This window comes from Cataglyphis hispanica, chromosome 26 (assembly GCF_021464435.1).
Source record: "Cataglyphis hispanica isolate Lineage 1 chromosome 26, ULB_Chis1_1.0, whole genome shotgun sequence".
NCBI lineage: Eukaryota > Metazoa > Arthropoda > Insecta > Hymenoptera > Formicidae > Cataglyphis > Cataglyphis hispanica.
Window position 1 is genome coordinate 475,471 of NC_065979.1, and position 27,770 is coordinate 503,240.

The 27,770-nt window shown below is 35.7% G+C and overlaps 1 protein-coding gene across 1 annotated transcript in view; it reads left to right on the forward strand.

The window, feature by feature from the left end:
• The window catches only part of LOC126858585 (protein rhomboid), a 353,604-nt gene that overhangs the window by 313,006 nt on the left and 12,828 nt on the right, over window positions 1-27,770 (forward strand). Inside the window, exons 6-7 of the mRNA XM_050609047.1 lie at window positions 14,075-14,217; window positions 22,942-23,054. Coding sequence (XP_050465004.1) covers window positions 14,075-14,217; window positions 22,942-23,054 — 256 coding nt within the window. The remainder of the gene's footprint in view (window positions 1-14,074; window positions 14,218-22,941; window positions 23,055-27,770) is intronic.

The following is a 27,770-nucleotide window of genomic DNA, read 5'->3' on the forward strand; positions in this document are numbered from 1 at the left end:
AAGCATCGCATTTTACATTTATCTAAGATTAATTATTCAAACTCATGCTGATTTCATCTTCACCGTGACGAAACTTGGCTCTTTTTCGCTTTCTGCCGCGCGTTATCCCTCCTTTTTTAAGCACGCTAGAAGTTCCGGAAGTTCATCAGAGCCTTTGAATGGTTTAATTTGCATACCTAACAATATTATACCGCCAACTCGAAGATAGCTCTTTCCACTTCCTTCTACATTCTGCGAAAGCAACGCTGGCGACGCGAGCTGTGAAGAAAAGATAAAGAAAGAAGATGAAATATGGCGGATGAGTGCTCGTACATGAGTGATGAAAGAGGTGGAGGGAAAATTCGAGTATTTTCTCTGTGTCTTTTCACCACGGTTTTTATATAAGCTCTATTTTATATATCGATTTTATTATCACGAAATATAGATTATAATTTAATTTTTCGTTTAATGACAGATGTAAGAAAATCTAAACAAAATATATTTCTTTCAGAATAAATATGTCGCTGTTAATGGCAATCGTTATATTTGCTTATTAAAGTTTTTAGATTGAACAGAATCAATATTTTCTAATTAAAATCGTTATCATTGTTTTGTAATCTAGACGCTTATTAAATTGTTCGCGCGAGAAATCTTCAGCTTCTTTTTTCTCAAGCTACAAGTTACTTCGCGAGATATCCGATCGCATCGAGATTCACTTCGGGAAATGTGCTCACGTCGAACAATAATAATATTTCTTTGGGCTCACTCGCACGGTTGAATCTAGCATACTCCGTCGACTCTTCCACGAATATTCTCTTATTTTTACAGACGAGTATTGCATGAAATATTCATAGGAATTCCCTTTCTCCTTTCTAACAACCGCTGGATTTCGCTTACGATCTTGTCTGCCGATAACAAATTTTTTCGGAAAATTAATATTACATGAAATGCGTCCAGACACGATTTTATCGGCTAAGAATTATCCTTTGTTTCTTAGACAAATATTGCATGAAATATTCATGATGCGCGTATACCCGATCGATTTCGGTCAGCATTTTGGCAATGGTATACTCTTTGCCATCCTCCTGCTTTTCACCCATATAGCTCTTCCCTTCTATCGGCTTATCCACACGTCCGGTACTAGGGGAGGTGGTTCTCGCATTATCAGAGTCCATCCGTTTTCTCACCGGAATCGGGTGGCAAAAAGCGTGTCTAAACCGGGAAAGATGGCGAGTGCTCGTACAGTGTGAAAGAGGTTTTTTGTCGCCAACAACCGGCGCTATCGCCGACCATCAAGAGCGAAACGATGGATTAAGCATTTGATTCGCACATACGTTGCTAGATCGAAAATGTTTCGGGAAAAGATAACGATGAGGCTTTTTAGAGAATTTATCGTAACATGATCTTTATCATCTATTGATTGTATTATTTATGAGAGAGGTTTTTCCACGTCATATTTCTGTATTTGGGAAATTATACACACACAATTTATTATAATTTTTTTTTTTTTATTGAACGATTGAAGACCTGAAGGATTTGATAGCATATCAAGAAAGATACAAAAGTTAGTGATTACGCTAATTCTTTGCTAAGCTTTCTTTTCCGGCCGCGTAATTCGACGTATCGTGCCATAAATGCGAGAAACACTCTCTTGTCTATCGTGCTTTTATTACTTCGCCGGATGGATGGCGCGTCGCGTCCATCGATCAACGAAAAGAAGAAGCTCCTCCATTAGCGGCGCGAGCTCCCTGACGTTCAACAACGAGAAGAGGAATGGACGCTGTATATTATTTCCATCATTCCTTCCTGCATTAATCAAGCCGGGGATCCCGTACGCGCGTACAGCGACCACGGTACGCTGACGTGACCGGTCATAAATCGCGGATTCGAGTGCAAACGCGATTACACACCGGCGACGATTATCGAGGGGAGATCCTCCTCCTCCTCACTTCATCTCTTCCTCCTTCCTTCCTGACACACGACGGCATTCTCGGATGCGGTCCGGCCCGTATAAATACATAAATCCTCCAGGATGCTGACGCAGGTGGAGAAGAAGGAGGGGGGTCGTACAAGCGGATTCGGAGCGGAAAGCAATACGCGGAAATCCCGGAAAACTCCGCGGAAATCCCGGGTTGCGTCACGCGCGCCACCGGGTAGTCGCTTTTATCGTCGTCGTCGTCGTCGTCGTCGCGCCTCTGTTACCGCGTCGGTGTCCTTTCTTTTTTTTTTTTTTCTTTTATTTTCCTCCTTTTTTTCGCGCCGTTTAATCTGCTCGCGGTCCAGCACAGAGCCCGTCCTACGTCGGATATGAATATTCCCGCTTGTTAATTAAACGACGAGAGACGCCACCCCGGACAACATGAAACGCTTATGGAGTAAGATGATGTAATTCAGTTATCATTTAATATGACACCGACGAGCGCAATTGGTCCTGTCTACTCCGCGAAAAAATAAAGGAAGAAAAAAAGAAAATTAGCGTTGTTAAACTATATACTGATACATTAATACATAGTTTTTTTGTTTTAATTAAAAGTAATTAATATAAAGTAAAAGTAAAACTTCTATATCATTAAAGAAAAATCTAATAGCATGAAGACATTATACATCGTATATTGAAATTTAATTCTCAAAAAAGTGAAAATTACATTCGAAAGTAGATTTTTAGCGCAGATTATTTATCAATTAGAATATAAGAAATATCACTTAAACGATACAAGAATGCACCTTTTTTCTGGTTTACATCCTTCAGAATGTGGTCATGTTTTTTGCTCTACTATTAACGGTTGGGTTCTACCTCTCTATTTTTTTCTTTTTTCTAACATTTCTCTACTTTACAAAGTTATATCATTCTAAATTGCTTTTGTTTCAATTTCGAACGCACATTCAACCTTATTTCGTGTCTAGTGGAACTCGTGGAGTTGAACATTTTCCAACTGCGTTGCAATTAATTAATTCTCTCTTTAATTCCGCCACTTTTTTCGACTATTATCTTGATCCTGCTGTTTTTATTCCCGGTTAGATAATGTCGTGTATGTGGTTCACGTTTTTGTCTCTCGTTTTATATCTCGAAGCGAAAATGAACTTTATTTGTTAAAAAAATATATTATGTTATTAAACTTTGATGTAGGAGTAAATAAGTAATTAACTTTAAATAAAGTTTTTATAAAGAGAAGCCTTTCAATTTGTTTCTCAAGCTTATGCAGGAAGAGATTGCGATAAAAATATTATATAACTCTACTTCATATTATACTCTTTAGTGTATATTAACATATAAATTATATTTCTTTCACTTTGAGAAACAAAAAGTTTTGCTAAAGTACTTGATGTAAACTGCTTTGGAGATTCCTTTTTGTAGGAACTTTTGCGAAAACAAAAATTTAATGTCGTTAATTTTGACAAAAAGAATTATGTATAATTATTATTGTAAATGTCAAATTATTTTTTTGTATTAACTTGAACTTTACTATAATAAATAATGCACGCGAATAATACATACATTTCATACAATTTGACTTGCGTTAGACATATTTTGCGCTGTATAAGAGATCGTCGCTTAAGATATTAATTCTCATCGTTGAAAAATTTGTATTTGGCAAGGATGTATTATAGAATAACAGATGGGTACGCGCGCGTTTTTATGCCGAAAATTTCCCTACGATCATTGTGTTACATGGCGAGAGTTCCTTGCTCGCTCGTCCGAAGGACGAACTCGACCAGCCGGGTTACGAACGTAATTAATTAATCCTCCCTTTAATTCCATTCCCGACATTATTACGCCGCTTTTTTCCATCCGATGAGATACTGTCCCTTTACAGGCCCTCGTTGTGTCGTTTTGTTTCATCTAGCCCCCTTCTCGGAGGGGCTGTAATAAATTAGTTCTGCCTTTGCTTTTATCATTCCCCACTTTTCTCCTCCTCCTCCCTCCCCTCTTCTCTCTTTTTTCTCATTTCTCGCTCTCTTTTCGTTACAACACTCCAGCGTTCGTCTACCATACAATCCTTTTCAGAAGGAATATTTAACCGACACTTCAGAAAGCGGATAAAAGTGTGGCAAGTGCGCTTAATTCCTAGCTACGGGCACGCGAGCCTCGTTAAAACTGCAGATGGATTTATGCGACGAGCTCCTCGTATTTTTTTTTTAATACCTGAATAATCGATAGTTGAGCCGCATGCGAGCGTTCGAACATTGGATTGATGTAAAATACGTGAGACAGTATAATCGTAATTTTCTTCGTAAAATTTTTTAAAATTTTTTTATTTAAAATTCTATTTTTTTTTTTTTTTAATTTTTCTATAAAACAAAATGAACAGTCTATATTATTTAGACTCAAATGATATTTTTAATATCAGAAAAAAATAATAAGGAAGAAGAAAATTAACTGTGATAATTCCATTTACTGGAGAGAAACCTGGAAAAATATCACGGAAAAACTGGATCATATGTATTTAGGAAAAAAGAACGCCGATTCGGAGAATAAAAAGTATCGTTTTTTTTATTTAGCGGGAAAATAATTTTGCTCTGAAAATGTGACATGTCGTTTGCGCGCTCTCTTACACACGCTCGTTCTTTATTTTTCTTCCTGTGAAATATATAGTATTCCACGTGGACGAGAAAACGTGCGAGGAATTCGCGTCCGAGCGGTGTTAATAACTCTCATTTATGACGGCTAAAAATTGACGGGACTTGTGTCGACGCAAATAAAATACGAGACACCGAGGCGTGTTATCAAGTCGCCGCGGAAAAAGAATCGTCATCTTCTGATGATGCAGCTTTTAACGTCGTCGCACTCGCGACTGATGAAAATTGAGCGCGAATGAACGATCTACGAGATTAAGAAACTATACTACACGGTGATATTAAATTAAAAAAATACTCTCTCGTTGGAAAAATAAACGCGTTGGTGCAGCGTGGAAAAGGTCGAGGACAACAACGTCGCGAGAGAAACGCGTCTAATGACTCGCGCTTCCGAACACATAACGTTATGATGGGAAAACAATAGAGACAATGGCGTCGACTCATTTTGCTCGGCACGGAAAGATGTGTCGTTGATGTAAGAGGGTATTAATTAAAACGCGGATACATGTGCGCGTGGGCGCGCATTACGGCTCTACATTACGGCTCGCGAGAACTCGGGTATCCTTATTAAACTTCATTAGCCGATACTCGGGTTAATTGCTTCATTTTTCCTCTTTATCTTCGTAGCAACCTGCCGCCGCTGTCGTCGCGACATCTCGATTTCGTATCCTTCCCGCTCCGCATGCCGCGTGATCTTAGCGTAATGCAGTCTCGAGTGCATTATGTAATCGTAAATTATTCTCGATTAGTGAAGATATACGAAATGCTGAGAATGATGTCGCGCATTGTGTTTCTCTCAATTTTTTTAATGCAAATATTAAATAAATATAGAAATATATATATGGGAAAATTATAATTATTTAGTAACACTTTTCTATTTTAAAAGTGTAATTATATTACCATTTTTAACATTATCGATACACATTACAATTATATATATCTCTCTCTTTCTCTCTCTTCAATTTATTCATGTATTCAAAGCTTTTCTACAACTCATAATGTACATTATGCATATATCGTTTATATGGTTTCATGAGGGTTTGCCTTAGGCTGTCAATAAATGTATATTTACTACTATTACTATTGCTACATTGCTTTGTGTTATTAACACTATCGATTTATTGAGCGCTACCATAAACATATTTATGTGCGTCATGACGCATTTCTGACGGTAATTAACCCGCATTCGAATCTGTCGACGCGCCCAAGCGCGTCAGCTTTGTTTTCATTTAATAAGCGCGCTTATCGAGCGCGTAATAAAGTAATATGGGACGCATCTCATAAGCTCGGTAAAGTAATGATCATTATGAGAACGGCAATAGCAATATCGCGGATTAAATCTGGCTGTAATTTTAAATGTGTATTTTGCAAGAGAAAATTTTTTTGTAATTCTTTTTTAGTTTGAACGAGAGGATATTTAAGTTTACCGCAAAATTATTTTCCTCTCTCTATTGGAGTTTAATCAGGGAATTAAAGATAAAACGAGTGGGGCATAAATTAATAGAAAATAATAAAAAGAGGTATGTTTAATGTATTTGAGAAACATAAATAAGATATTAAAGATATTTCTTCTGTATTTTTCTTTCATAAAAATAAAGTATTATTTATGAAAATAATTTTTTGTGAAATATTATTGACATTTGAGATCTGTTTTAGTTTATTAATTTTTTAATTGTAAGGAAAACTTAACTTTTAAAATATGAGTCAATTTTATATCTTTAGAGTGAAACGGTTTGTGAATTTTAGTCGACGTATTTTCCACATACTGGTCCGTGTGCACGTATGCGTGTTATTTTCATTAGTGATATAGTCGAGCTTGCGAAGGTAGATGGAAGATAACGAAGTCGAAATTTTGCATCGTATCTCTAAAAAGGGCGACGTTCCGCTTAATCGCCGACCCAGGATTAGATACGATGTTAATTGCGACACGGGGTATTCGTAAAAGTTGCCGTTAGGCGGCCATACGTTACGCAGCGAGGGAGGGGGAGGGGGATTCGCGGTAATGGAACAATTACCGTACTGTCTACATAACTCGCGGTGGAATTCGCCGGAATGTACAGAGAAGGGAGAGGAGCGACGGCGCGTCGCTGAGCGGCGAAAGTCACGGCGTCGCGACGCTGTGACGAAGAGGTTAACGTTCACCAGGGATTAAATATCGTCCACTGAAATTGGAAAAGTTTATACTGCGAGATTCTGTTAAATGCCTCTATTTTCTTCCAAAGATTAATCCGTAATATCTGTCCAATGATATACAGTAGATGTCGAGCGAAGTTTAAAGAATCAATAAAGTCTAAAGATTGTATAGGATATTTTCTTTTATTTAATTTGACATTATAAAATTATAGTTGCTATTTTAGCTAATCAAAAAGATTAATAATTTTCTAATTCACTAATTTATAGAAATAAAAATTTTGCATTTTTTATAAATTTTTTACCAAATTTTAACACTATATAATAGGAAATCAAATTATAATTAGAATATTATAGAATTACGAAATAATATATAGATGATTAGATATATTGCTGTCAAATCTTGTTTTTTTTTTTTTTTATTAACATACAGAGAAAATAGTATTTTTCATAAAAAAGATAGGGATGTTATTTTTTCGAGCGATAACAATCGCGTTATTTGCAGAGAAAATTTATCTCATACTTGTCATGCTTCAGTCCTCGACGAGCGAAAATACGAATGATGGAGCGTTGCTATCAGCAGCAGCTGAGATATTCAACCGTGAAACTCTCTGTAAGCCGCGGAAAAGCCGACAACGTTTCTCGGCTTTCCCATTGGTCGCCGTCCATGAATGTGCATCCGAGGAAAGTGCATTCACGCGCCGATCCGCGTTAGCACTTTGAAGAGTTATGGATATATAGGTAGCATTTTAGAAAATAAAGCGTTACCGGCCGCGTGAACGCACATATTTGCCCGCATTGCATCATTTTATGCTCCATTAAAATGCATTTCGCGGAAATTTTTATCAAAATCTCGAGAGGATTTTAATTAAATTAAAATTAGCGCTTACATATATTATATGACAATACATTATATTGAAATTACGAACTTTATATAGGATATTTTTCGTAGCATTTTGTTAAAAATTTTGATTTTAATATAATTAAATTTGATGTACTTGCTCTTATTTATGTACTACCATATTTTTTCGTATACCTCAGCATCTATAAATGTAACAAAAAGATTTTAGAATTTGTTTTACTCCACAAATTAATTTTTTTTTTTTTTTCATTTTTTAACTTTTTGTCAATGATACACTTTGTTATTTTAATATTCCGTCAATTTGTGTTTGATTTATTGATATTCGCAAACGCCGCAATCGATTTCCCCCGTACCTTGATCAGATCGATGAAAATATTGTTATAAAAATAGGAAAAAGAGCTCGATATGAAATTATCACGCAAGCCTTCCTATCGCGGTCAACATCTCCGTAGCGATACAGCCTCGAGATAAAATTCCCGATGCGGCGGAATGCAGGCTGCATCGCCCCTGCATCTATCGCGCTGCATTGCGTGTCGGTATACATACTCTGGATGCATCGATGCACGGTCGCCGTTCTTTTGCGAAAGACTCGAGCGATTGATTTCCCTCCCGTCTTCTCCCCTGATCTCGCTGTTTTTTTCCGCGAGAAGGGAAGGAATAGAAAGCGGTAGAGCCTTGCCTTGGCTTTCACGCAATACTCCACGGCGCGCGCGGCACAAATATTTCTTCCTTTGCATATCGAGAGCCCGAGACACGACCATTTGCATTCCTCTGTGCCTGTTCTTTTCTTTCCTGCTTTCTGCGCCCGCATTGCCATTTTCCCCCTCTCGGGATAAAAAGGACCCCTGAGCCGATCTTCTTCGCCTTTTATTCCGCACCCTTTCATCGATTCCTTCTACTATCTCTAGCTTTCTCTCTTCTGGTCTTTTTATTTTTCTTCCTGAGCTTCCAGTGTCAACCGAGCGGAGACATTTTCAGAGACTTCAGAGACGTCCTTCACGTTCCTAGAGACTTTCGCGTAGTTATTGTGTTACGAGAGTATGCATATGGGATAGTATATATCTTTTTGTTAGTTTATTTCTTTTTTTTTTTTTTCATATAGGAAGCAAAAATCACAAAATATAATCAGAAGAAAAATTTTCAAGTGACAATGTTAACTTGTTATTACTCTAATTACTTTAAACTGTTTGATATATATATTTAATTTATTTTAATTTACATTTATATATTTGATATAATTTATAATTATTCATAATTAATAAATAACAAGTGATAATTAATGAATTGATGAATTCGAAATAAAGGTCTTATTCATAGATAATTTGCATAAGGAAAATGAAAGAAAAATTGTAGCTACATTACTGGAATGATTTCTCGCGCGAGACTGTTTCTCAAAGATCTCTTGGTTCCATTAGCACGACGGAGGTGCATCATTTCCTACAAAAATTAAACTATTTTTATCGATGCGGCGCGAGCGTTTTTTATAGTTTTTGTTAGGATAATGGATAGGTTTGAATACTTTGAGAATCTGTTTACGATTGAAAGTATTTTATGTGGTTGATTACACTGTGGAGATTAAAAAAATTTTAAAATCCAGATACTTTATCTTAAAAATTATTACTATAAAGAGATTAAAAGAAAAATTATTATAAAATTTTATTATAAAAACCAATCTTCTCTTTTATATTTTATTAGTTTAGCTTTGGCAGATTTTATAATAAGAAAGATGATAAATTTTGTCTCATATTTAATTTTTATTTATTATTTGAAAATTATAATTAACGTTAAGATTTAGTATTCTGCAAAGAAGCTACAAGCAAGTAGTTGAAATTATTCCTAAGGTGAAATTGTACTCGACTATTTTGAATAACATATTATCAATATCAGTGGCATTAAAACAATTGCTTTTAAAGTAAGCTTTGGAATTGTATTTTTGGAAATATATAAAAAATTATAAATGCACGCGCGTTATCGGTTAATAATTCTTGACTCTAGTTGCATGTTTGAGTCGATTTTATATGATTGTTTTTCCCTCATTTTCATAATTTTGTACGTAATGGTTAATCCCATGGCAATTGTGTTTATTTTCGGCTAATAACGATCCGATTGTGCTTTGCTTTAATCCTTATAATCGTTATATATGTACAATAAGGCAATTAATAAACCGTCATTAAAATACATTATACCACATAAGTTTGTACAATTGAAAGTATAATTATTTGCATTATTCATCAAATAAAAATCCGCCAAGTACTCCAATTAAAACGAAATTGTAGCAGATAATTACTTTGCGCTGTAGCAGCGTGTTTCGATAATTTTCGACGTGCTGTTTATATTCTTTTTGAACCGACAGTGATATATAATCGCGGGTAAATGTCGTTGATCGCACGTTTTTATCAATTACAAAATGAATTAGTCTCGAACAATGATAGAATTCATTTTACCTTAATTAGGTAAAATCTCATGTATACTGCATTTGAAACTATGATTTTGGACAACAAAATTCCTGATGCAACAGAAAACTGAATATAAAATATAATATATATTTATCCTTTTCCTGCTTTATGATGTAATAAAATAAGATATATATATATATATACATCAAATACAGATGTTAGAAAATATTCTATTATCATATATTTCTTTTATATTTCTTGTGCAAGTATATGTGATCATAATTTTTTATGAATTTCATCGTTTACAATGTTACTTTTGAGAAAAGATAACGATATAAAGGCTTGAAACGGAGGCGAAACTGGACGAAAAGACGGCGCGAACAAATTCCCGCGCCTAGGCTAATTAATGCCTCGACCACAATGGCGGAAAGCGCCGAGGCTCCTCGGCCTTAAAACCAATTTGTTGCCCGCTCTCCGGCTCCTTGTTTCCCCGTTTCGGAACGGCGAGGCGCGGGTTCGCATTATACTTAGGGCTCCGCTATTATGTTTCCCCGGTTTTGCCGAAACAATACAGCGTGTAAGCGGCCGTCGTGCTGCCGCGTCTCAACGTGTAATATTACGTCGGCTGATTTATATCGTCCATTCTTGCGACCCGCACTCGCAACATTACGTTCACTCACTAGATTATCGGGATCATTATGACGTAATAAACGTCCGGGGCGGACACTCTCGATGACGAGAAACAATTCCGCGATCATATGCGAGAAAAGAAAGTCGCGCACCAAGTCGACATCATAGCGATGATCGTGATGTGAAAGTGTTCAAAAATTAAAACGAGCAGAGCCAAAATAAATGTCGATAATATTTGTGATATTATTTTAATTTTTATCGCAAGCAATTTTAACATATCTATATATTTCGCAAAGCTATCACACAATTGTTAAAGCATATATAAAATCGCGTGCGCATTAGAAGAACATAAAATGTTTATAGAATGCATCTAGGACAATTCATTTGAATCATTTCTGCTTTTTCATTAAATGAAACAAGTGTTTACCGTATTGTAAAGAGCTCTCGCTTACTATCGCGCTCGTTTTAATATTTCCGCGCAATATCGCCGCCATCATTTACAAAACGCCAGATAGTTTGTATAATGCAACGGCGCTCTTTATATTTGCGCAATATGCTTTCACAGAGTTCTTTTAGGAGCGACGATGACGAGAGAGAGGCATTGTGCGGAAAGTCAGATTTGATCGCTGCTAAATAATTATAATTAATATATAACGCAGAAATATTAATATTGATTTAATTCATAAAGAGTCATTAATTAATTAATTAATTAAAATTGCATGCATGCACGATTCTTTGTATGATTTTTTATAAATATTATTATATATTGCCACATGTTGATAGGAAATTGCAACAATAGGATTAATATATATATATATATTATTTTTTTTGCGATAATGATAATTTAATTAATGGCAAAAGTTACGCTTATTTATTTTACAATCTGATTAAAGCTTCAAATGTTAAGATTTTAATACTAAAGAACGTGAAACGCCTTTACAATTTATATTTAAAAAAATATATATATTTTTTAAATATAATGGAAAACAAAATTTTTTAAACAAAATGGAAAAAATATATAGAATATTTTCCTCTCAAAAGTTAAAGCTCAAAGCGAGGGGAATGTCGACGCATAAATTTGCTTTGTTCATTCGATTCGAAGTAATGTTTGACAGGACGAAACGAGCGACTGACACGATGATGAACGCGAGTTGCGTGAAAGCGCATCGTAAATTTTTTGTTCCTTCCATTTAAACGTGTCGCCCGCATTTTTGAAAGCAAATCTCAGATAGATTCGTCAACGGCAACATACGACACGAGCGGTTTCACTACTGCGCCCTGGGCTTCGCAAAGTTGCACGAGTCTGAAACGCGAAATTAAATCCAGGCGTATAAACGGGCGCCATGTATACCCTGTCAACAGTTACAAACGCGAGTCACGAATCCGTAGCGCACGGAGCGCGTCTTTTGCTTTTATTTACGGCTCGCCTGCTTGCACCGCGAACGCGTTGATTTAATTCCGAAAGTTGCCAGCGCTGGGAAAGAGAGCCGCCCCTCGCACGATGCGACACGTGTCTGTAATGTCCGCGTAACACGTGAGACTTCTTGTATTTCGGTTGCGTCGATATCATATTCCTTTACAGGTAAAGTGGCGGAAAATGGGAGGCTCCTGCTGAGTGGCGTTCGATAGCGCACGACATTCAATGCTGCAGTCACGATACATGGTGATCGATTTTTATGAATTTCTTTCATCTCAGTATTTTTTTAACAATGATATTGGAATATTAATTAATTTTTAAATGATATGTGATTGGAAAAATAGCTATTTTGCGCGAAATTGTACTATTCCCGATCTAATTTTGAATTGATTTTCATTTCAAGACGATAACAATGTTTGATTAGACTTTCACAAAAGAAAAAAACGATTCTTCAAATTGATAACATAATCTCTACGCAAAGTTCATAAAAACTTTCTACACAGTATGCTCTTTATTTACGAGGGAAATGTCATGTCGTCTAAACTATAAACGCAGCGCATGTCAGAGCAAAGCTATTAACACGCCGCACGCAACTTTGTGCATTCGTGCGTGCCGCGTGCGTGCGCGGCCGCTCGCTCGCGATTTTTTCCCATTTATTTTCATGTGCCTTTTTGTTGGGTATTTTCACTGTCGCGGGTGGACCGATATCTTTATCGCCGCCGTTATACGGCGGTTCAATGTTCCTTTTGGTTGGCAACCGCCGCGCTGATTAACCCTTTCAACGCTGATGGCATTGCGCGGAGAGTTGCGCAATTTATGCGCATACATTTCACTTGCGCTCCAAATTCCGCCATTTTCTTAGTCATCCCTTGTTCTATTCGAAGTCATGCACCCAGAAACAGACGAATGTATAGAGTTTGCTTAGCGTGATTAAAGTAGATGAGTTTTGGTCGTGTGGTAATTTTTATTGCGTAACTTTTTGAATGGACGCCACACTAGATAAATGAATGCATCGTTCGTGTGTATTATTATTATGATGTTTCTTGTGTATATGATTGTGTCTAGAGAGATATATATTATTCAAATATTTAAATGGATGGTGAAGGGATACTCAAAAATTGTTACAAAATGTTACGTTTATTATATAAAATTCATCATTTTCTTTCTGCGGATTTTAAGAATTAAATTTCTATTATCTTCTTAAAATATACTTTACTTGTATTAAATTAATGGTATGTTTTCTGCCACTCGAGAAATTAATTTTTTCTTATGATTACGTTAGTAATGATCGCTTAAAAACATTATTATCAAGATTAGCTAATAAATGCACAGAATATCTAAATAATATCTCGTGAGGCAAGTGATTTATTTTTATTAAACCGTGCAATGTAGAGACACGTATTTTCATACGAAACACACACACTCATTGCTCACTTTTATGCATTGCGTGACTAATTCATCACACGTACCTAACATTTCGCCGCGTAATTCGAGTAATCTTACTTATTTTAACACACAAGCGCACCTCTTCTTTTCCTATTTGTTATTTTCTCGTATTTTTGCTACAGTTGCTCGACTATTTACGATCTTTTTCTCCTGCGTGTAAAAGATTTCTCGAAGGGCTGCTCGGAAAAATGTCTTGCAACATACCATATTTTAGGTACGACGGTTTGTTGGTAAAATGTGTTGTTTCAAAAAGTAATAAAATACAAGTAGAAAAATAATAATAAATAATATTTAGAATAAAACATATATGATAAGTGAGTTGTAAAATTTTTATTTAACAATACGTAGAGTATAAATATATTAAAATATATAAAATACATGTATAATTTTCTCATTACTTAGCCACTTGGCTCTTAATGTCCATTTTTAATCGTTATTTATATTGTAATATTTAGAGTCTTATTATTGATTGCTATTGTCAATTTTTTCAAGTTCTAATAATTCTTTTCTTTTTTTTTTTTAACAGCGTTACGTCCAATAAATGCGACACTTGCAAAGTTTTTCGCGAAATTTCTGTATTTATCTCCGTATGTCCGTTTCAAATTTTATTAACAATATTCGTGTCCGCTTTTGTTTCAGTTGGGCTTCTTCACGTATTATACAGTGGCAATGGGGGAGGTGAATCCCTCGGGACCGGTGCCGATCGACAGTGTTTTCATTTATAGGCCGGACAAGCGACTCGAGCTCTGGAGGTTCGCCTTCTATATGTTCCTGCACGCTGGGTAAGCCTCTTAATTTTTTTTTTTCTTTTTTTTAAAGGCAGCACTCTCGATCTGCATTGGCACTGTAAATCTGTTTCGCGCGCATTAGCTGTTTTTGCGTCCTTTTCCCATTTTTTTGCGATTTAGACGCTCGCATAATAGTGAGTCTTATGAATATGCAGTTTGCTGATATTTAAGGAATATTTGCGGCATTACTCTCAAATAACATTGAATTTCTTGATCAAAACTTGATTGGATTTTATCTTTTTTGCTTTATCATCCAAAATAGAGTGCATTGACAACTCGGTTCTTTTTTATGGTATGCAAGCGCGTTAATTTTCCTGGCCATTGCGGAAGGAAACGCCGATGTAATACGAGCACACATTTTCTTTTAAATCACGTACCGCTGCGATTTTATGTAACGCCCCAAACCACGTTTTTCTCGCGCTAATGGATACGAAAGCAAATCTGCGTCAGTGCACATTCAAATTATCGAAGGCATCACCGGCGAATTCGCGGCTAGAAAAATACGAGAGAGCCGATAGTCTTCGTAGAATGTTTGAGCAATGTCGATCATGAAGAACGCATTTTTCCGAAAATTCTATTTGCCAATCTTTTTGGCTTCTGATTATCTCGAATATGAGAAATTCTATTCTATTACCTATAAATATTGGCTCTATTATTTTTGTTTTAAACGCGTTTAGAAAAATGTTGTTATTGCTAATTTTACGATAAACTGCTAATTTTATCGAAAAACTAAATTTAAACGTCACTATCGTCTGCATATCATTCCTTACTGTAAATTATATCATGATATTGTCGAACTGCAATAGCGATATTGCGACTCGTGATATTGAGAAAAAAAGAGAAGCGAAATCCTCTGAAATCGACGACGTTGCAGCATCGCACAACTTATTACGATTACGACATCGCGAAAAAAGGGACATTGAGATAAACCACGTTTCCGCCGTACCTTTTGCCTTCTTTTTTTCTCAGGTTTGCAGAATCAACGTATCATATATATGCGTACGTTGTTGCATTTACTTTTTATCTAATTTAGTTCAGATTCACTATTCGAGAGAGATACAATGTATTACTTTTTATGTTTTATCAATAATGGAGAATAAAGCAATTATATGTCGAGCAAGTGAATATTTGGAAAAATGAATACAAGTTTTTAGAAAAATATATAAAATATGTAAAATATGTAATAAAATTCATAATAAATTGAAGAAAATGTAATAATAAATGGAGGCAATGTAATAAAGAAGCAAAAAGAAATAAGAGAAAAATATATTATATAAAATTTGAAAGTTTTTACTTTAATACATATTTTATATATCATTTAAGTTTACTAGATGTAAAATTTTTTTTTTTATTTATAACGTCAAAACATGACACGATAAAGAATTTTAAAGTTTGAAGGAAATGTGTGAGTACTTTGCATATAGATAATAATAGAGAAAACTTGATATAAGGATATTATTTGATTAAATTTACTTGGAAAAAAATGAATTTATAATTGCGACGTATCATAGGATATAAGATACTTGTGTACGTGAGAAGATGAATGTTGGGATTAAATACGGATACGACCCTGCGCATCTAACCACTTGTGTCCGTCATGAATATTGGGCATTAAATTACTGATTAATTATAATTAATTCTGTTCTTTACCACGTATTGCATTGCGCGTTTTCGGTATCGCGTCGATTAAATTCAAGCGGCGACACAGGAGAAACAAAATTGTTTAAGTGTTATATGCTTTCACAGGAAAGAAAATGGAGAAAAAGAAGGCAGCTTCATCCCCACGGTTTTTTCTATTATGCTTATTTTTTCTCTCTCGTCTCCTCTGCATCGATGGTTTCTGCCTTCTTTTCCTTTTCCTCCACCTTTTGCCTTCTCCATCTCGACATTTTCTCTGAACGCACCAAACATTTCCACCCCTTTCCTTTCCAGCTTCAAGATCACGAAGAGAAAGGAGACTGAGAGACGAGATTCTGCAGCCAGACTCTTTCTCTCTGCTCCATCTTTTTCTTTCACCGACGGGATAGAAGTTTTCAGCGCGCGAAGCTCTGTAAATTATTCATGGAATGCCAGATAAGACGTCGTTTTTCCTACGTGCGTATGGAAACGGCGATAAGAGTGACCCCAGTCGCTGTTTTTTTTCTTCCATAGAAAACGGTGCGTTTGTTCAATTTTTTTTCCCCTCCTGTGTTTCTTCCTCCTCATTTTATTATTCTCTTTATTCCCCCTCTTGTTTCCAATTTCTGATAATATTTCGGTATCAGGATCTCCTTTCTATTTATCGCATCATTCTCTTTATCTCTGACTTTTTTAAAAATACGTTTTTACGTTGTTTCCAATTTCTATTCATCTTATCTTTTCTTATGGTGCTTTTTTTAAATTGGCGAAATTTGGTTTTCTATTTTTAACAGTTATTTTATTAATATTTTTATTTATCTATTCTCTCTCATTTTTTGAAGTTGTACTATATATTAATATCAATTAATGTATCCATTTCTTATTAATTGTTTGTGTAGGGAATTTATTCATGTTTCATATTCTTCTAATGTCTTGTAATGTCGCTAATACTTACGCTGCATTTTATTTCCATTATGCTATTATTGTTCAAACGGGTCCTCCCGGGTGTAAGAAACTTCATCGCGCTTTCTTTCTTTCTTTCTTTTCTTCGTAAACTCTTTCCCAAGCCCGGAATTCACTGTGCATTTGTCTTCCTTTCATCGGTTATTTCTTTTGTCGATCCGCGCTTTCGCGCGAAACGTTATCGCTGGTATTGGGTTATTAATGCGAAAAACGCCCCGTGCGCGTCCATCAAAAGTCATTTCTCCGAGCATTACACGATCCCGAAAGAGCTCAAGAGATACGCGGCAACGTACGCTAAGTCGAAGATAAATTTCGTAGAAGCTGATGAATTCGTTCGAGGGGAACGGATTTCTCTCGGGAAGATACGCACGTGAATGGATACGTTTAAAAATTGAGTCTTGGATAAATTATACGGGTAATAAAGCGGTCGCAAATTTTTTTCCGTTTTTTTTTTTTTTTCAGTTTGTTTTTAGCCGATGTACATCAATAATCTTCGGATCGATTACACGCGCGAGCGTTTCACATGTCCGTTACGCTAATTGGCATAAATCGGGGTGATGATAAGCGGTATAATGCATCGACGATGACACACGAGCTGCCAGGAAAGGCCAGAAGCGCGATCCATAATCGACGAATAAAAAGCCCGACGCTTCAGCCGAGCGACAGGCGATTAATTATAAAAACAAGACGGCGAGCGCCTTTTTCCGTCTCCGCGTAACGCCCGTTACCTCCGCCAGACGTGTTATCGAGCTTCCTCCGTTATTAATGTGAAAACTGTCTCTGCTGCCATCGCGCTCCCAAGTCGTGTCTCTGTCCTCCTTTTCTCTCTCTCTCTCTCTCTCTCTCTCTCTCTCTCTCTTTCTTTTATGCTGTGCACGATGCCGTGAGAAAGCCGGAAGCGCGGAAAAATCGAGACAATCGTCGTAATTACGGGAAGTCAACGCGCAGCAGCGTTGTCGGGGGCGAACACAATGGTATCGCCGAATCCGCGAAATACGAGTCGAAAGGATCGCACGAAACGGGGAACTCGCTTCCGTATCTCGTCGCCTGTGGTATACATATATCGACTCGTTCGCGAATCAAGCTTGAATTCACAAGAACACTTTTATTGCGCTTCAATTGTCATCGGACACGCGGCACATCCTAATAAAGGAAGAAAAAGGAACGATACTGCGCTCAGAAACATTTTTAACAATAAAGGATTTTTATATTTTGGCGAAACAGAGATAAAATTATCAAAATCTTTGTGTCAATTTTTATAAAAAACAATACTTATCTATGCAAAATATATCGCGATGCAAACGCACGTAAGATGAGGCACATCTTTCTTTTTCGTGAAAGCGTCCGCAAACGGACGTGCAAACTTCGTAAATCATTCTAGTAGTTTCTAACCGTGGAGGGGAAAAAAGGGGAATGTACTTTGAAATCTTTCGACTCGTAACTCAATTTAAATAACGATGGTCCACCGCCCCATCGTCTTTATAAACCCTCGTCACTCGCGCGCTGCCGATGCGATATTATGCATGCGCGACGAGCAAGGTGGCACACCATTATACCACGAGTCTTTTTAATGTCGCATAAATGCGCCGGGAAGACTTGCGACTCTTAATATCATCGAGGCGGGCCCCCCTCGTCCCGCGTGCACGTGATGCGCGCCACGTGAACCGAAACTTCAATCACGTCAATCTCCGCGAATAAAAATTCTTGTTGAAAAGTCAACAAATTGCACGCGCGGTGTCATTTAATTTTTACACCTTTTTCAAAAGAGCAGAAAATTAATTTCATTAAAACATTCTGCCGTGCAATCACTTGAAATATTAACGATAAAATTTTTTTTTTTTTTTCCCCCCAAATATCTTGATAATTGTACTCGCAGTTATGATTCTGGAAAGGATAAAATTTACCTGAATTGGTTTAACATAAATAAAATATTGTTGGTTACACGAAGTTTGATCTATGAAGCTGTTTTTATATTAATTAAATTTTAACTCGAGAATTATCTGCGTCACGATATTTTAGTTGAAGCGAAATCGTTCTCCAAATGATTAAAGAATCTGTCGTTAGAATTTAGATGGAAGTTGGTTTCTCTCAGACAGCCGGATCGCCGACTGCTGAGACATCATTCTCGACAGGCTCGTCCATGCTTTCGTCTTTCGTAAGTAAGAAGTTTTCGGCGCGTAATTAACTACTAGCAAGTAGTTAGAGGCGCTGACGAAACCACTTGCGCCTGTAGAACATTAGAGTCAACTTGCTTGGGAACTTTATCCCCTCGTTCTCGCAAAGTTACCAGCTCCCACTGTGTACTCGATAATACTTTTGATCCGCTCACGCGACCCCGGTTCCCCACGAATTATCGCGAATTATCGAATTGTTGAATAGGATCGAATTAAATGCAACCGACTGTTGAAATTATCGGGATTGCATGGAAACGTCACAGATATTTTTTTTTTCACCTTATTTTTTATAATAAATATTTTATTATTCTCGCGTTTTAAATTTTAATTTTGTTTGAAATTAATTATTTTTTTCATTATGATAAATACAATTATTTGTAGATATTTAAATTGGTCATAAAATCTATTTTTAAAATATTACTCGGTACTTTTTCGGAATAGCCCCCCAATCTATGAATAAGTATCGATCGTATTGTGATTCGTCGTAAGTACGCAATCGTCGAAATTGAAAACGCGCAAGAAAGTCCGTCGGTCCTTTTCCCTATAGTCGGACGACGCGGCGAAAAGGATAAAAACGAACAGATATTCGTTGTAGAAAGCCGGTTACCGTCATTCGTATTCGTCGAATGGAAATTCAGCTCTCCAACGACGACATTGCCTTCTGTTGTCGCGGATCGAAACAGATGGCCAAGGAAAAAGGTAGCTAGGTAGGTAGAGGATCATCCTCACGCGGAAATCGAGAAATCCGTCGTAATTCGTCCGTCGACACAATGCCCGAGATTCGTCTAATTGGTATCCAATTAACCGAAATTGGCGCGGTTCGTCTGAGAACCTTATCGTGACTCGAATATCTTGGGAGCAGATTTTGCTGATTGCGAGAGAGAGAGAGAGAGAGAGGCGCTCGAATGTGCACGGACCGCCATTGTTCAACGGTAAACGGTCGCGTTGTATATATTTACATTATATTTTATCGAACATGTCGTCCGGCTATGCATATTGATCTTATTAAGGTATTAATTTATGCGACTGATGCCATTTGTTTTGTTACCGATATATAACTATGAAGCGCAACAATGCATATTGTTCCAGTTAAATAATCTTTGATGAATGAGTTAAAGCATATGCGTTACAAAAGAATTGTGTAATCCGGTGATTTTTGAAAATCCCTTACAATTTTATATATATCATCGAATTATATGTTCATAAATTTAGAAAAATAAATAGTAAACTTTTGTCTATCTTGAACAGACAATAGATTAAAAATTTGTATATCACGTGAATATATATAAAGTAAAAATATGTGATACTTCGAGAGATTTTAATAAAAAATTTCGAATATTAAAAATCACGGGATGGAATAATTCCGTGAATTTTATTACAATATTTAAAACAAGTAAGAAATGGTAATGGTTCCACTAGAAGATTGAAAAAGACTATCGTGCAAAAGTCCAGTGAGAGTTCTATCGGCGGATGATATCAAGGCAGCAGGAGATCGAAAATTTATGAACCTCCTACGGTCGCGCTCGATGCGACGCCTCCTTACGCGCGTTCCATTCCAACGATTGCATTCTGAAAACGTATCGACATCTATACATCACGTGTGTCCGAACGCGAAGGCGACCTACGGTTTTCCACCCCCGCGATCCAGAAGGATGGAGGGGCATCGTCATTTGCATTCGGCCGGCAACGAGACGGCAAAAAACCCGTTGGAATTCCGAGTATCGATTTAATTCTGACCTAATCACGGATACCTCTCTCCCTCGTCTAGATAGACTTCGCGGGAATCCGAGGCCATGGCATTTTCTGTCGATGAGACTAACCGAGGAGTGACGACGCCCAAGCGTTCCAACCATCGCATTCTTTCCATTTGACCGCATTGCGACAGAGCGCGCGACAACGATAAAACTCGTACCTGATGCAAATTGCTCGCTTCCTAGGTGCACGTCCCGGCTACGAGGTTACGGTATACGCAGACTAATTGCGGCCTACCACATGCCATGATGCAAGCAGACCTTTGTGGAAAAATCTTATTTTTCTATCTTTGAATCGAATCTCGTTTCATGAGGACAAATTTAGTGAGCGTAAGAAATCGCCGGTTTAAGATATTTTTTTAAAAGCGTTTTCTGCTTTTAAATATCTTGCTTAGCATTATTTGAGTGAGAATAAAGAATCTGCTTCATTAATGTTCACTTACTTTCTAGTAAACACTTGTCTTTTTCCTTTTGTCAATTTTTAACTTGTAAGATGTATAATAATTAGATCATTAATTAAAGATAAAATAGAAATTATCTATATAAGTTAAAAAAAAAATAATTTTTATGAGTAAATTAAATTAAATTAAAGAATTTTTCATTCATTTATTTAAATTAGAATATTAAATAATAATGATAAAATTTTATTTAATGTGTTTAATTTGTAATACAAGTAAAAGGATAATAGTTTTTGCATCAATCGACAATCTACATCTCGCGCTCGTGTCAACGAGAATCGTTCTCCGAGATTTTCCATGCTCTCGAGCGTATAATGCGATAGATAAGGGAAACGATCATTTTCCCACGAGCTTAGAAAGTTTCTTCTTACGAAGATAATATTCATAATTGCTCTCTACAGTTTCTTTTCTTACAAAGTTTTCTTTTGCCGACAATTGCGGCAATTGAAATCGGTTTGAATTATTAAACGACCTCCAATCGCATCATCCTTCGCGAATTCTTATCATTCGCACGCGTTTTATCTGGCATTGCTTTTGTTCCAGTCATCACCGCCGAATAATTCGTCGAAAATCCCTCCGGCTTCAGTGCTAATCTCTACTCGATGTCTCGGGAAACGCTGTGGCGTAAACGTTTATTTCCTCCCTATTTTATTCGCGTTTCGCATTACTTTATGAAACTGCGAGAAATTACGTCGTTTCTCGCGAGATTTATCATGTGACGTCGTCGGCGCTGGCGCGCGCGTGAGAATTCTCGGCGCGAGATGTAATAATTAGTTGACCAAAGTTTCACGATAACGGCTGGGTATTGGATTTTCGTGCTTCTGTGGCCCAGAAGTCGCTGATAAAACTTTCCTCCGACCGTGGCCGGTATCTCGCAATTATTTCACTTCGCGACGTTCTTTGGCAATCTTCTCGGCACTCTCGCCGAGACGATGCGCTTCGAGCGAACAAGAATATTGTTTGGCTGCGATCTTCTCGTTCACGAGAGAAATGGAGAAGTATAATTATCGTAATTCTGTTGGTCGCATCGATAGTTATGAATCGGCTATACGCAATTCATCGCGAATCGAAATCATTAAATATTTTTGACTTTCCCTCCAGCACTTTGGCCACTTCCGTCTAGTCTTATCGGCGATGATATCGCTAACGAGAGGTTTCTAATTAAAATTATAGTTAATCGTCCGCGGTTTTATAATTCAAAATTAATGACAATCTCTTTTTTCTCAGATCTACACGACGAAATTTTCGAAATTTTTAATGACCAACGAAGTTGTGTAACAATTAACTTTGTGATACTTTTATGTGAAAATAGTTATCTCTGTTTATTCTATCTATTTATTAATTCTATCTATTTATTAATTAATTATTTTATAACAATAATTATAATATTGGTCCGTGAATATGATATCGCTAATATAATACTCGGTGTCGATATAACAAATTATATTTGTGAGTTTTTAATTTTATAATAAATAGTATAGATAATTTTATAATAATTATATTGCATTATACTTGTTGTTAAATTACTCCATTTGTTGTAATTATTGTTCTCTGCATCATTACTATGTTTTACAAATATAGAGTACACCATAGACATAATTCACAAATTGGACGCATGCAAATCGCTGTTGCAATTAAACTGAAAAAATTTCAGAGCACTCTGGAGTTTTCTAACAAAACAATTGACATGACTTACAATTAGTAATCTACCATGTGGTTATATATATATATATATTTTTTTTCTTTTTTTTTCAGATGGCTTCACCTGCTGTTTAACCTGGGGGTTCAGGTGGTCGTGGGACTTCCCTTGGAAATGGTGCACGGAAGCCTGAGGATCGCCGCGGTTTACATGGCCGGGGTTCTTGCCGGTGAGTAATGTCGTCTGCAATGTGAATTATGTTATGGTGCATCTACTATTTATGCCCCGGGCGTAAATGCTCGTTTAACCTTCGCGTCTTGCCGCGTTGCAAAAGTTAAGCTAAACACAAATGGCTTGGCTTGAAATAATCATTAAGAATATAAAAATCGGACGGTTTAAAAAAGAATAAAAATTTGACAGTTATCCAGTAATAATATTTTTTAATGAAATACGTTGCAGTTATTTTATAACACATTAAATATATGTAAAAGCTGTGTGTATTTATAATTAAATCGCAATCCACTTATCTCAATTATCATTCGATTAACTTCTGTCACGTGCAATGACAATTTTAGCCAACGGTACAATTCATTGTTCCTCTCTTTCTCCATTTCTGTTTCTCTTCTACTTTTTTTTTTCTATGAAAACGCGTTTTTGTGCAATCATCGAAATTAGTTCGGTGTATATGTAAATACAAGAGAGATATATCACGAAACGTGAACATTATAACCGAAATGTCCAAGATATGCAGGGTGCTAATTATTCGAACATATGCTACCTGCTATAACGGGGCGTTTTAATTAAAATTCGTTGATGTTAATATAAGTACCTTGACAGCTGGATAATGAAACGCTTTACATTCGCAAATTTGCACATTTCCCAAATAATCTCATATCTCTCTCGATTAATTTGTCGGTAACAAACTGAATTTTTTGCAATTTACCGTGTTAAACGACAACATTATTTTATATATACGATTCTCTCTCTTTATTTAGCAAAATATAGCATAAGAATTACAAACGATAATGTTATTCCTATGTTTATCGTATCGTTTTCTATGCTAAGCAATTTCTGTCCGAAACATTTTTGCATATTTATCGAGACAACAAAGGCGACCGAGTAATTCCGGCAAATTGTCCCATTCTATGTATATACGAAATGTGTGTAGCGTGGATACATGTATGCGGGCAAAAACGTATCTATATACATCTAATTGTCATTTGCATAAATTCGATTAGACGCAGATCCCGAGTTATTAGCGGTCATGAAAGTAAAACGTGGCAAAATGGGGCGCATGAATAATCAACTCTAGCCGAACAGGGGACAAAGAGAATGCAGGAATTAGATAGGAGAAATGGATGTATATATATATATAGGAATTTCAAAACAGATGCGATGATACTTTCGGTAAATTAGCGAGAATAACAAACGCGGTGCAGTCTTCCATTTATACATTAAACTGAATTTTAATTTGACGCTTAATTGTTTGAATTGTAAATTAAAAGTGTAAAACGATGCAAATGTTATAAAGATGGTTTTAAGAATGAAATTCGAATAATGAACTTTATGATGGCAGATATATTGTCAATCATAAAAATTAAAAATTAAAATAATTAATAAAATGCTGGAAGAGAGAAAGAGAGAGAATGTAATAAATTGTTTATACATTACAAAGACTCATGCGAGAGTAAGGAAATGTTCCTTCATACTTTCATCCTACCACAATTTATGACAAAAGCATCAAACTTTTCTCAATATTATCGACATACTGCCATTTTTGTCTCTTTTCGTCGTTTTCATTCTTGTGAAATTTCCCGATTGCGCATTTCCGACTATCCTTGTCTAACCATTTTATCTCGGTCTTCATCTCTACTCTCGAGCAGAACATATCTCCATCTCTGTTCGTCTAAAGACGCTCGCAAGGATGCTCTACGGCGACAGCTTGTCTGCGCCCACCGCGACGAGATTACTTCGTATGCATCGCGATCGCGACGATGTAATGCGATTGCAACGCAAGTGCAACGGCAGCTATATCCCCTCTTTTCTTCTGGCTCCGTTCTTTATATCTGTTTTGCATCGTTCCCTCTTCTTCCTCTGGCCGACTCTTTATTTGAGATTAATCGGATTATGGCAACTATACTTGATTAATAATAGAGGAATTATGAAACATTTCTTTCTCATCAAAGTATAAAAAAAATGTAATAAAATGAGTAAAATTTGTTTTACACAATTTTTTTATACTGATGAGAAAGAAATGTTTTATGTATAAATTATATATATATATATATATATATATATATATATATATATTTCCATAAAATTTTTAGTTAATATTGTCGAGCATATGTTATAGAATTCAATATAATTACATTAATTTTCTTTCAAGGAATGATATTTATTATTATTTCTATTATTATAATTATATATTATTATAATTATTATTTCTTGCATATATTTATGAAATTACGAATACGTTTAAATATATTTTATTAGTATATAAAACACACACATGCATTCACATGTGTCGCATGTATCAATTAATATTGCGCGAGATGAGGAAAAAAACGTTGAAACGTAATCTTTAAATTAATGAAGGACGTAAATCAATGTTTTAAATTATGCGATTATTGCACTGCACGAGTGTATCCTTAATGCGGTGTGAAACCGGGTAGCTTATAAATGCATTTCCCCAGGGCGGATTAATGTCGTTTACGACATCGTCACGCTTATTACTGGTTGTACTCCCTGTTATCTCTATTGCTCGATCATTTTTACTTGGAAATTTTGGAGCGAGATAATGATTTGCCTATTTGTATGAAATTCGCAGTAAAAACTTACGAATTCACATAACATATGAAAACTAAATATTATATTAATTGAAAAAGAATTAAAATATGCGTGTATTTTTTTATATTATAAAAATTTAATTTTCTGTAAGAAAAAAATGATTTGAATCAAAAATTAAAATTTTGCGTATATCTTACTTGAATGTAGAAAAATAAAAAATATATTTTTTACATTCAAGTAAGATATACTCAAAATTTTAATTTTTGATTCAAATCATTTTTTTCTTACAGAAAATTAAATTTTTATAATATACAAAAATACACGCATATTTTAATTCTTTTTAAATTAATATAATTATGTGAGATTATACATAACTGTCAAGTAGATTTATTTATCATGATTAATGTTCTGTTCTATAAATACCAAAAAAACATATTTAAAAAAAAATCAAATATTTCACTTCGATGTAAAATGATTAAGAACATTCACGTGGTTAACAATATTCAAAAAGATTGAATTCGCGATAACGAACAAATAATTATATTATCAATTTTTTTATAGTGAATTGTGTGTGTATATTCTTAGTAATTCCGTCTCGTTGACTTCGTGCGGCGCGCTCTCCGCTCCACTTTCTTTCTCTATCAACGTTAACGAATGTTTCCCAGTATCCAATTTTTTGTTGAGGAACGGATTACGGCTTCGTGTCGTAGCATCGACGTCGTCGTCGTCGTCGTCGTCGTCGTCGGCGACGCTGTTGAATCGATTGCGTGACACCAGCAATTATACAACGGTATTTGCATGTCGTACGACGCGCTTCGTAGTTTGTATGCACGACTGCGTGTGGCCAGTCGCCGGTGCATTAACTCGACTTGAAGATAACCGACGACGACGACGACGACGACGGTGATGATGATAGTACTCGGACCGACTCTGAAAATCGATACTTTGTTTCCTTCTTTTTTTTCTCGCGCGTCTTTAACTTTACTTTTAGCACGAAATCGCGTTGTCTCAGCTCGTTAGAATCTCTTTCCACTTATTTCTTTCGATCATTTCGAGAACAACGGAAGCGTCTTGGTGACAATGAGAAAAACTTTAAATTGGATGACAAAACGCTATATGTCAAATTTACGGAAAAACGTGTCATATTGTGTCGTTGATATCAGTAATAATTTTATTTCTGTTCTAATTTTCATATATTTTTTATGATTAATTTAATCTTTACATATTTATATATATATATATTTTTTTTTAAATATATATTAAAGAATTTTGATATAAATATAGTACATATAAAAAAAACTTTTTTTCAAGATGAAAACAATTTGATTTAAAAGCTAATTTTTACCGATATTGGCAATCCAAGTACAATTTGTTCCTGTTTCAAAAATTTGAAAATGATACACATGGTTTTCCAAAAAGTTTAATTGCGTCATGTTAACTTAAAAAATGTTAAAAAAATGCAACGGTCAATTTCATCAGAAATAAGAAAATAAGTAAAACATATAAAGTGAAGGCAGTAAAAATTGTTTACTACATTTCAATTACGAAGAATATGAACGCGCTTTGTGCCATTGATGTACGATTTCGCTCTTTTCGCAAGCCATCCTTTTTTGTACGAATATGCAAACATATCTGTTTGCGAGCGAGCGCATTTTCTATTTATTTTTCACCTTCCTCTCGCCCTCCGTTTTAATATTTTCAATGCAAAAACCCTGGCGGACACGACCCATCGTTGGGTCAAAGGGATATTAAAACAACGGGAAATTCGGCATGTACAAAATGTTGATATTGCGCACGCTCCTCACTTTCGATCGAGAATTTTGCGTGTCGATGATCGCGTTCGGGATGCCAAAAGTTTCACAAAAAGCATGCGTGCATGCGAGAGGGGGAAAGAGAAAGCCAGAATGAAAAAGGGTTGATGGGTGCGAATAGCGGGCGCGATGGAAATTTCAGTATTTCTGAAACATCGCGAGATTGAATACTCGCGAATTCGAATTTTTCATTTTTTATTTTTAATTTTTGAGTAATCAGTATGTCTGTCATATGATGGATGTAACTTCATATAGACATTTCGAATAAGTGATTGTTTGTGAACATTTATTATTAAATTTGAGAAGGAAAATTATAATTAGAATTAGAATTTAATGAGAGTAAAATT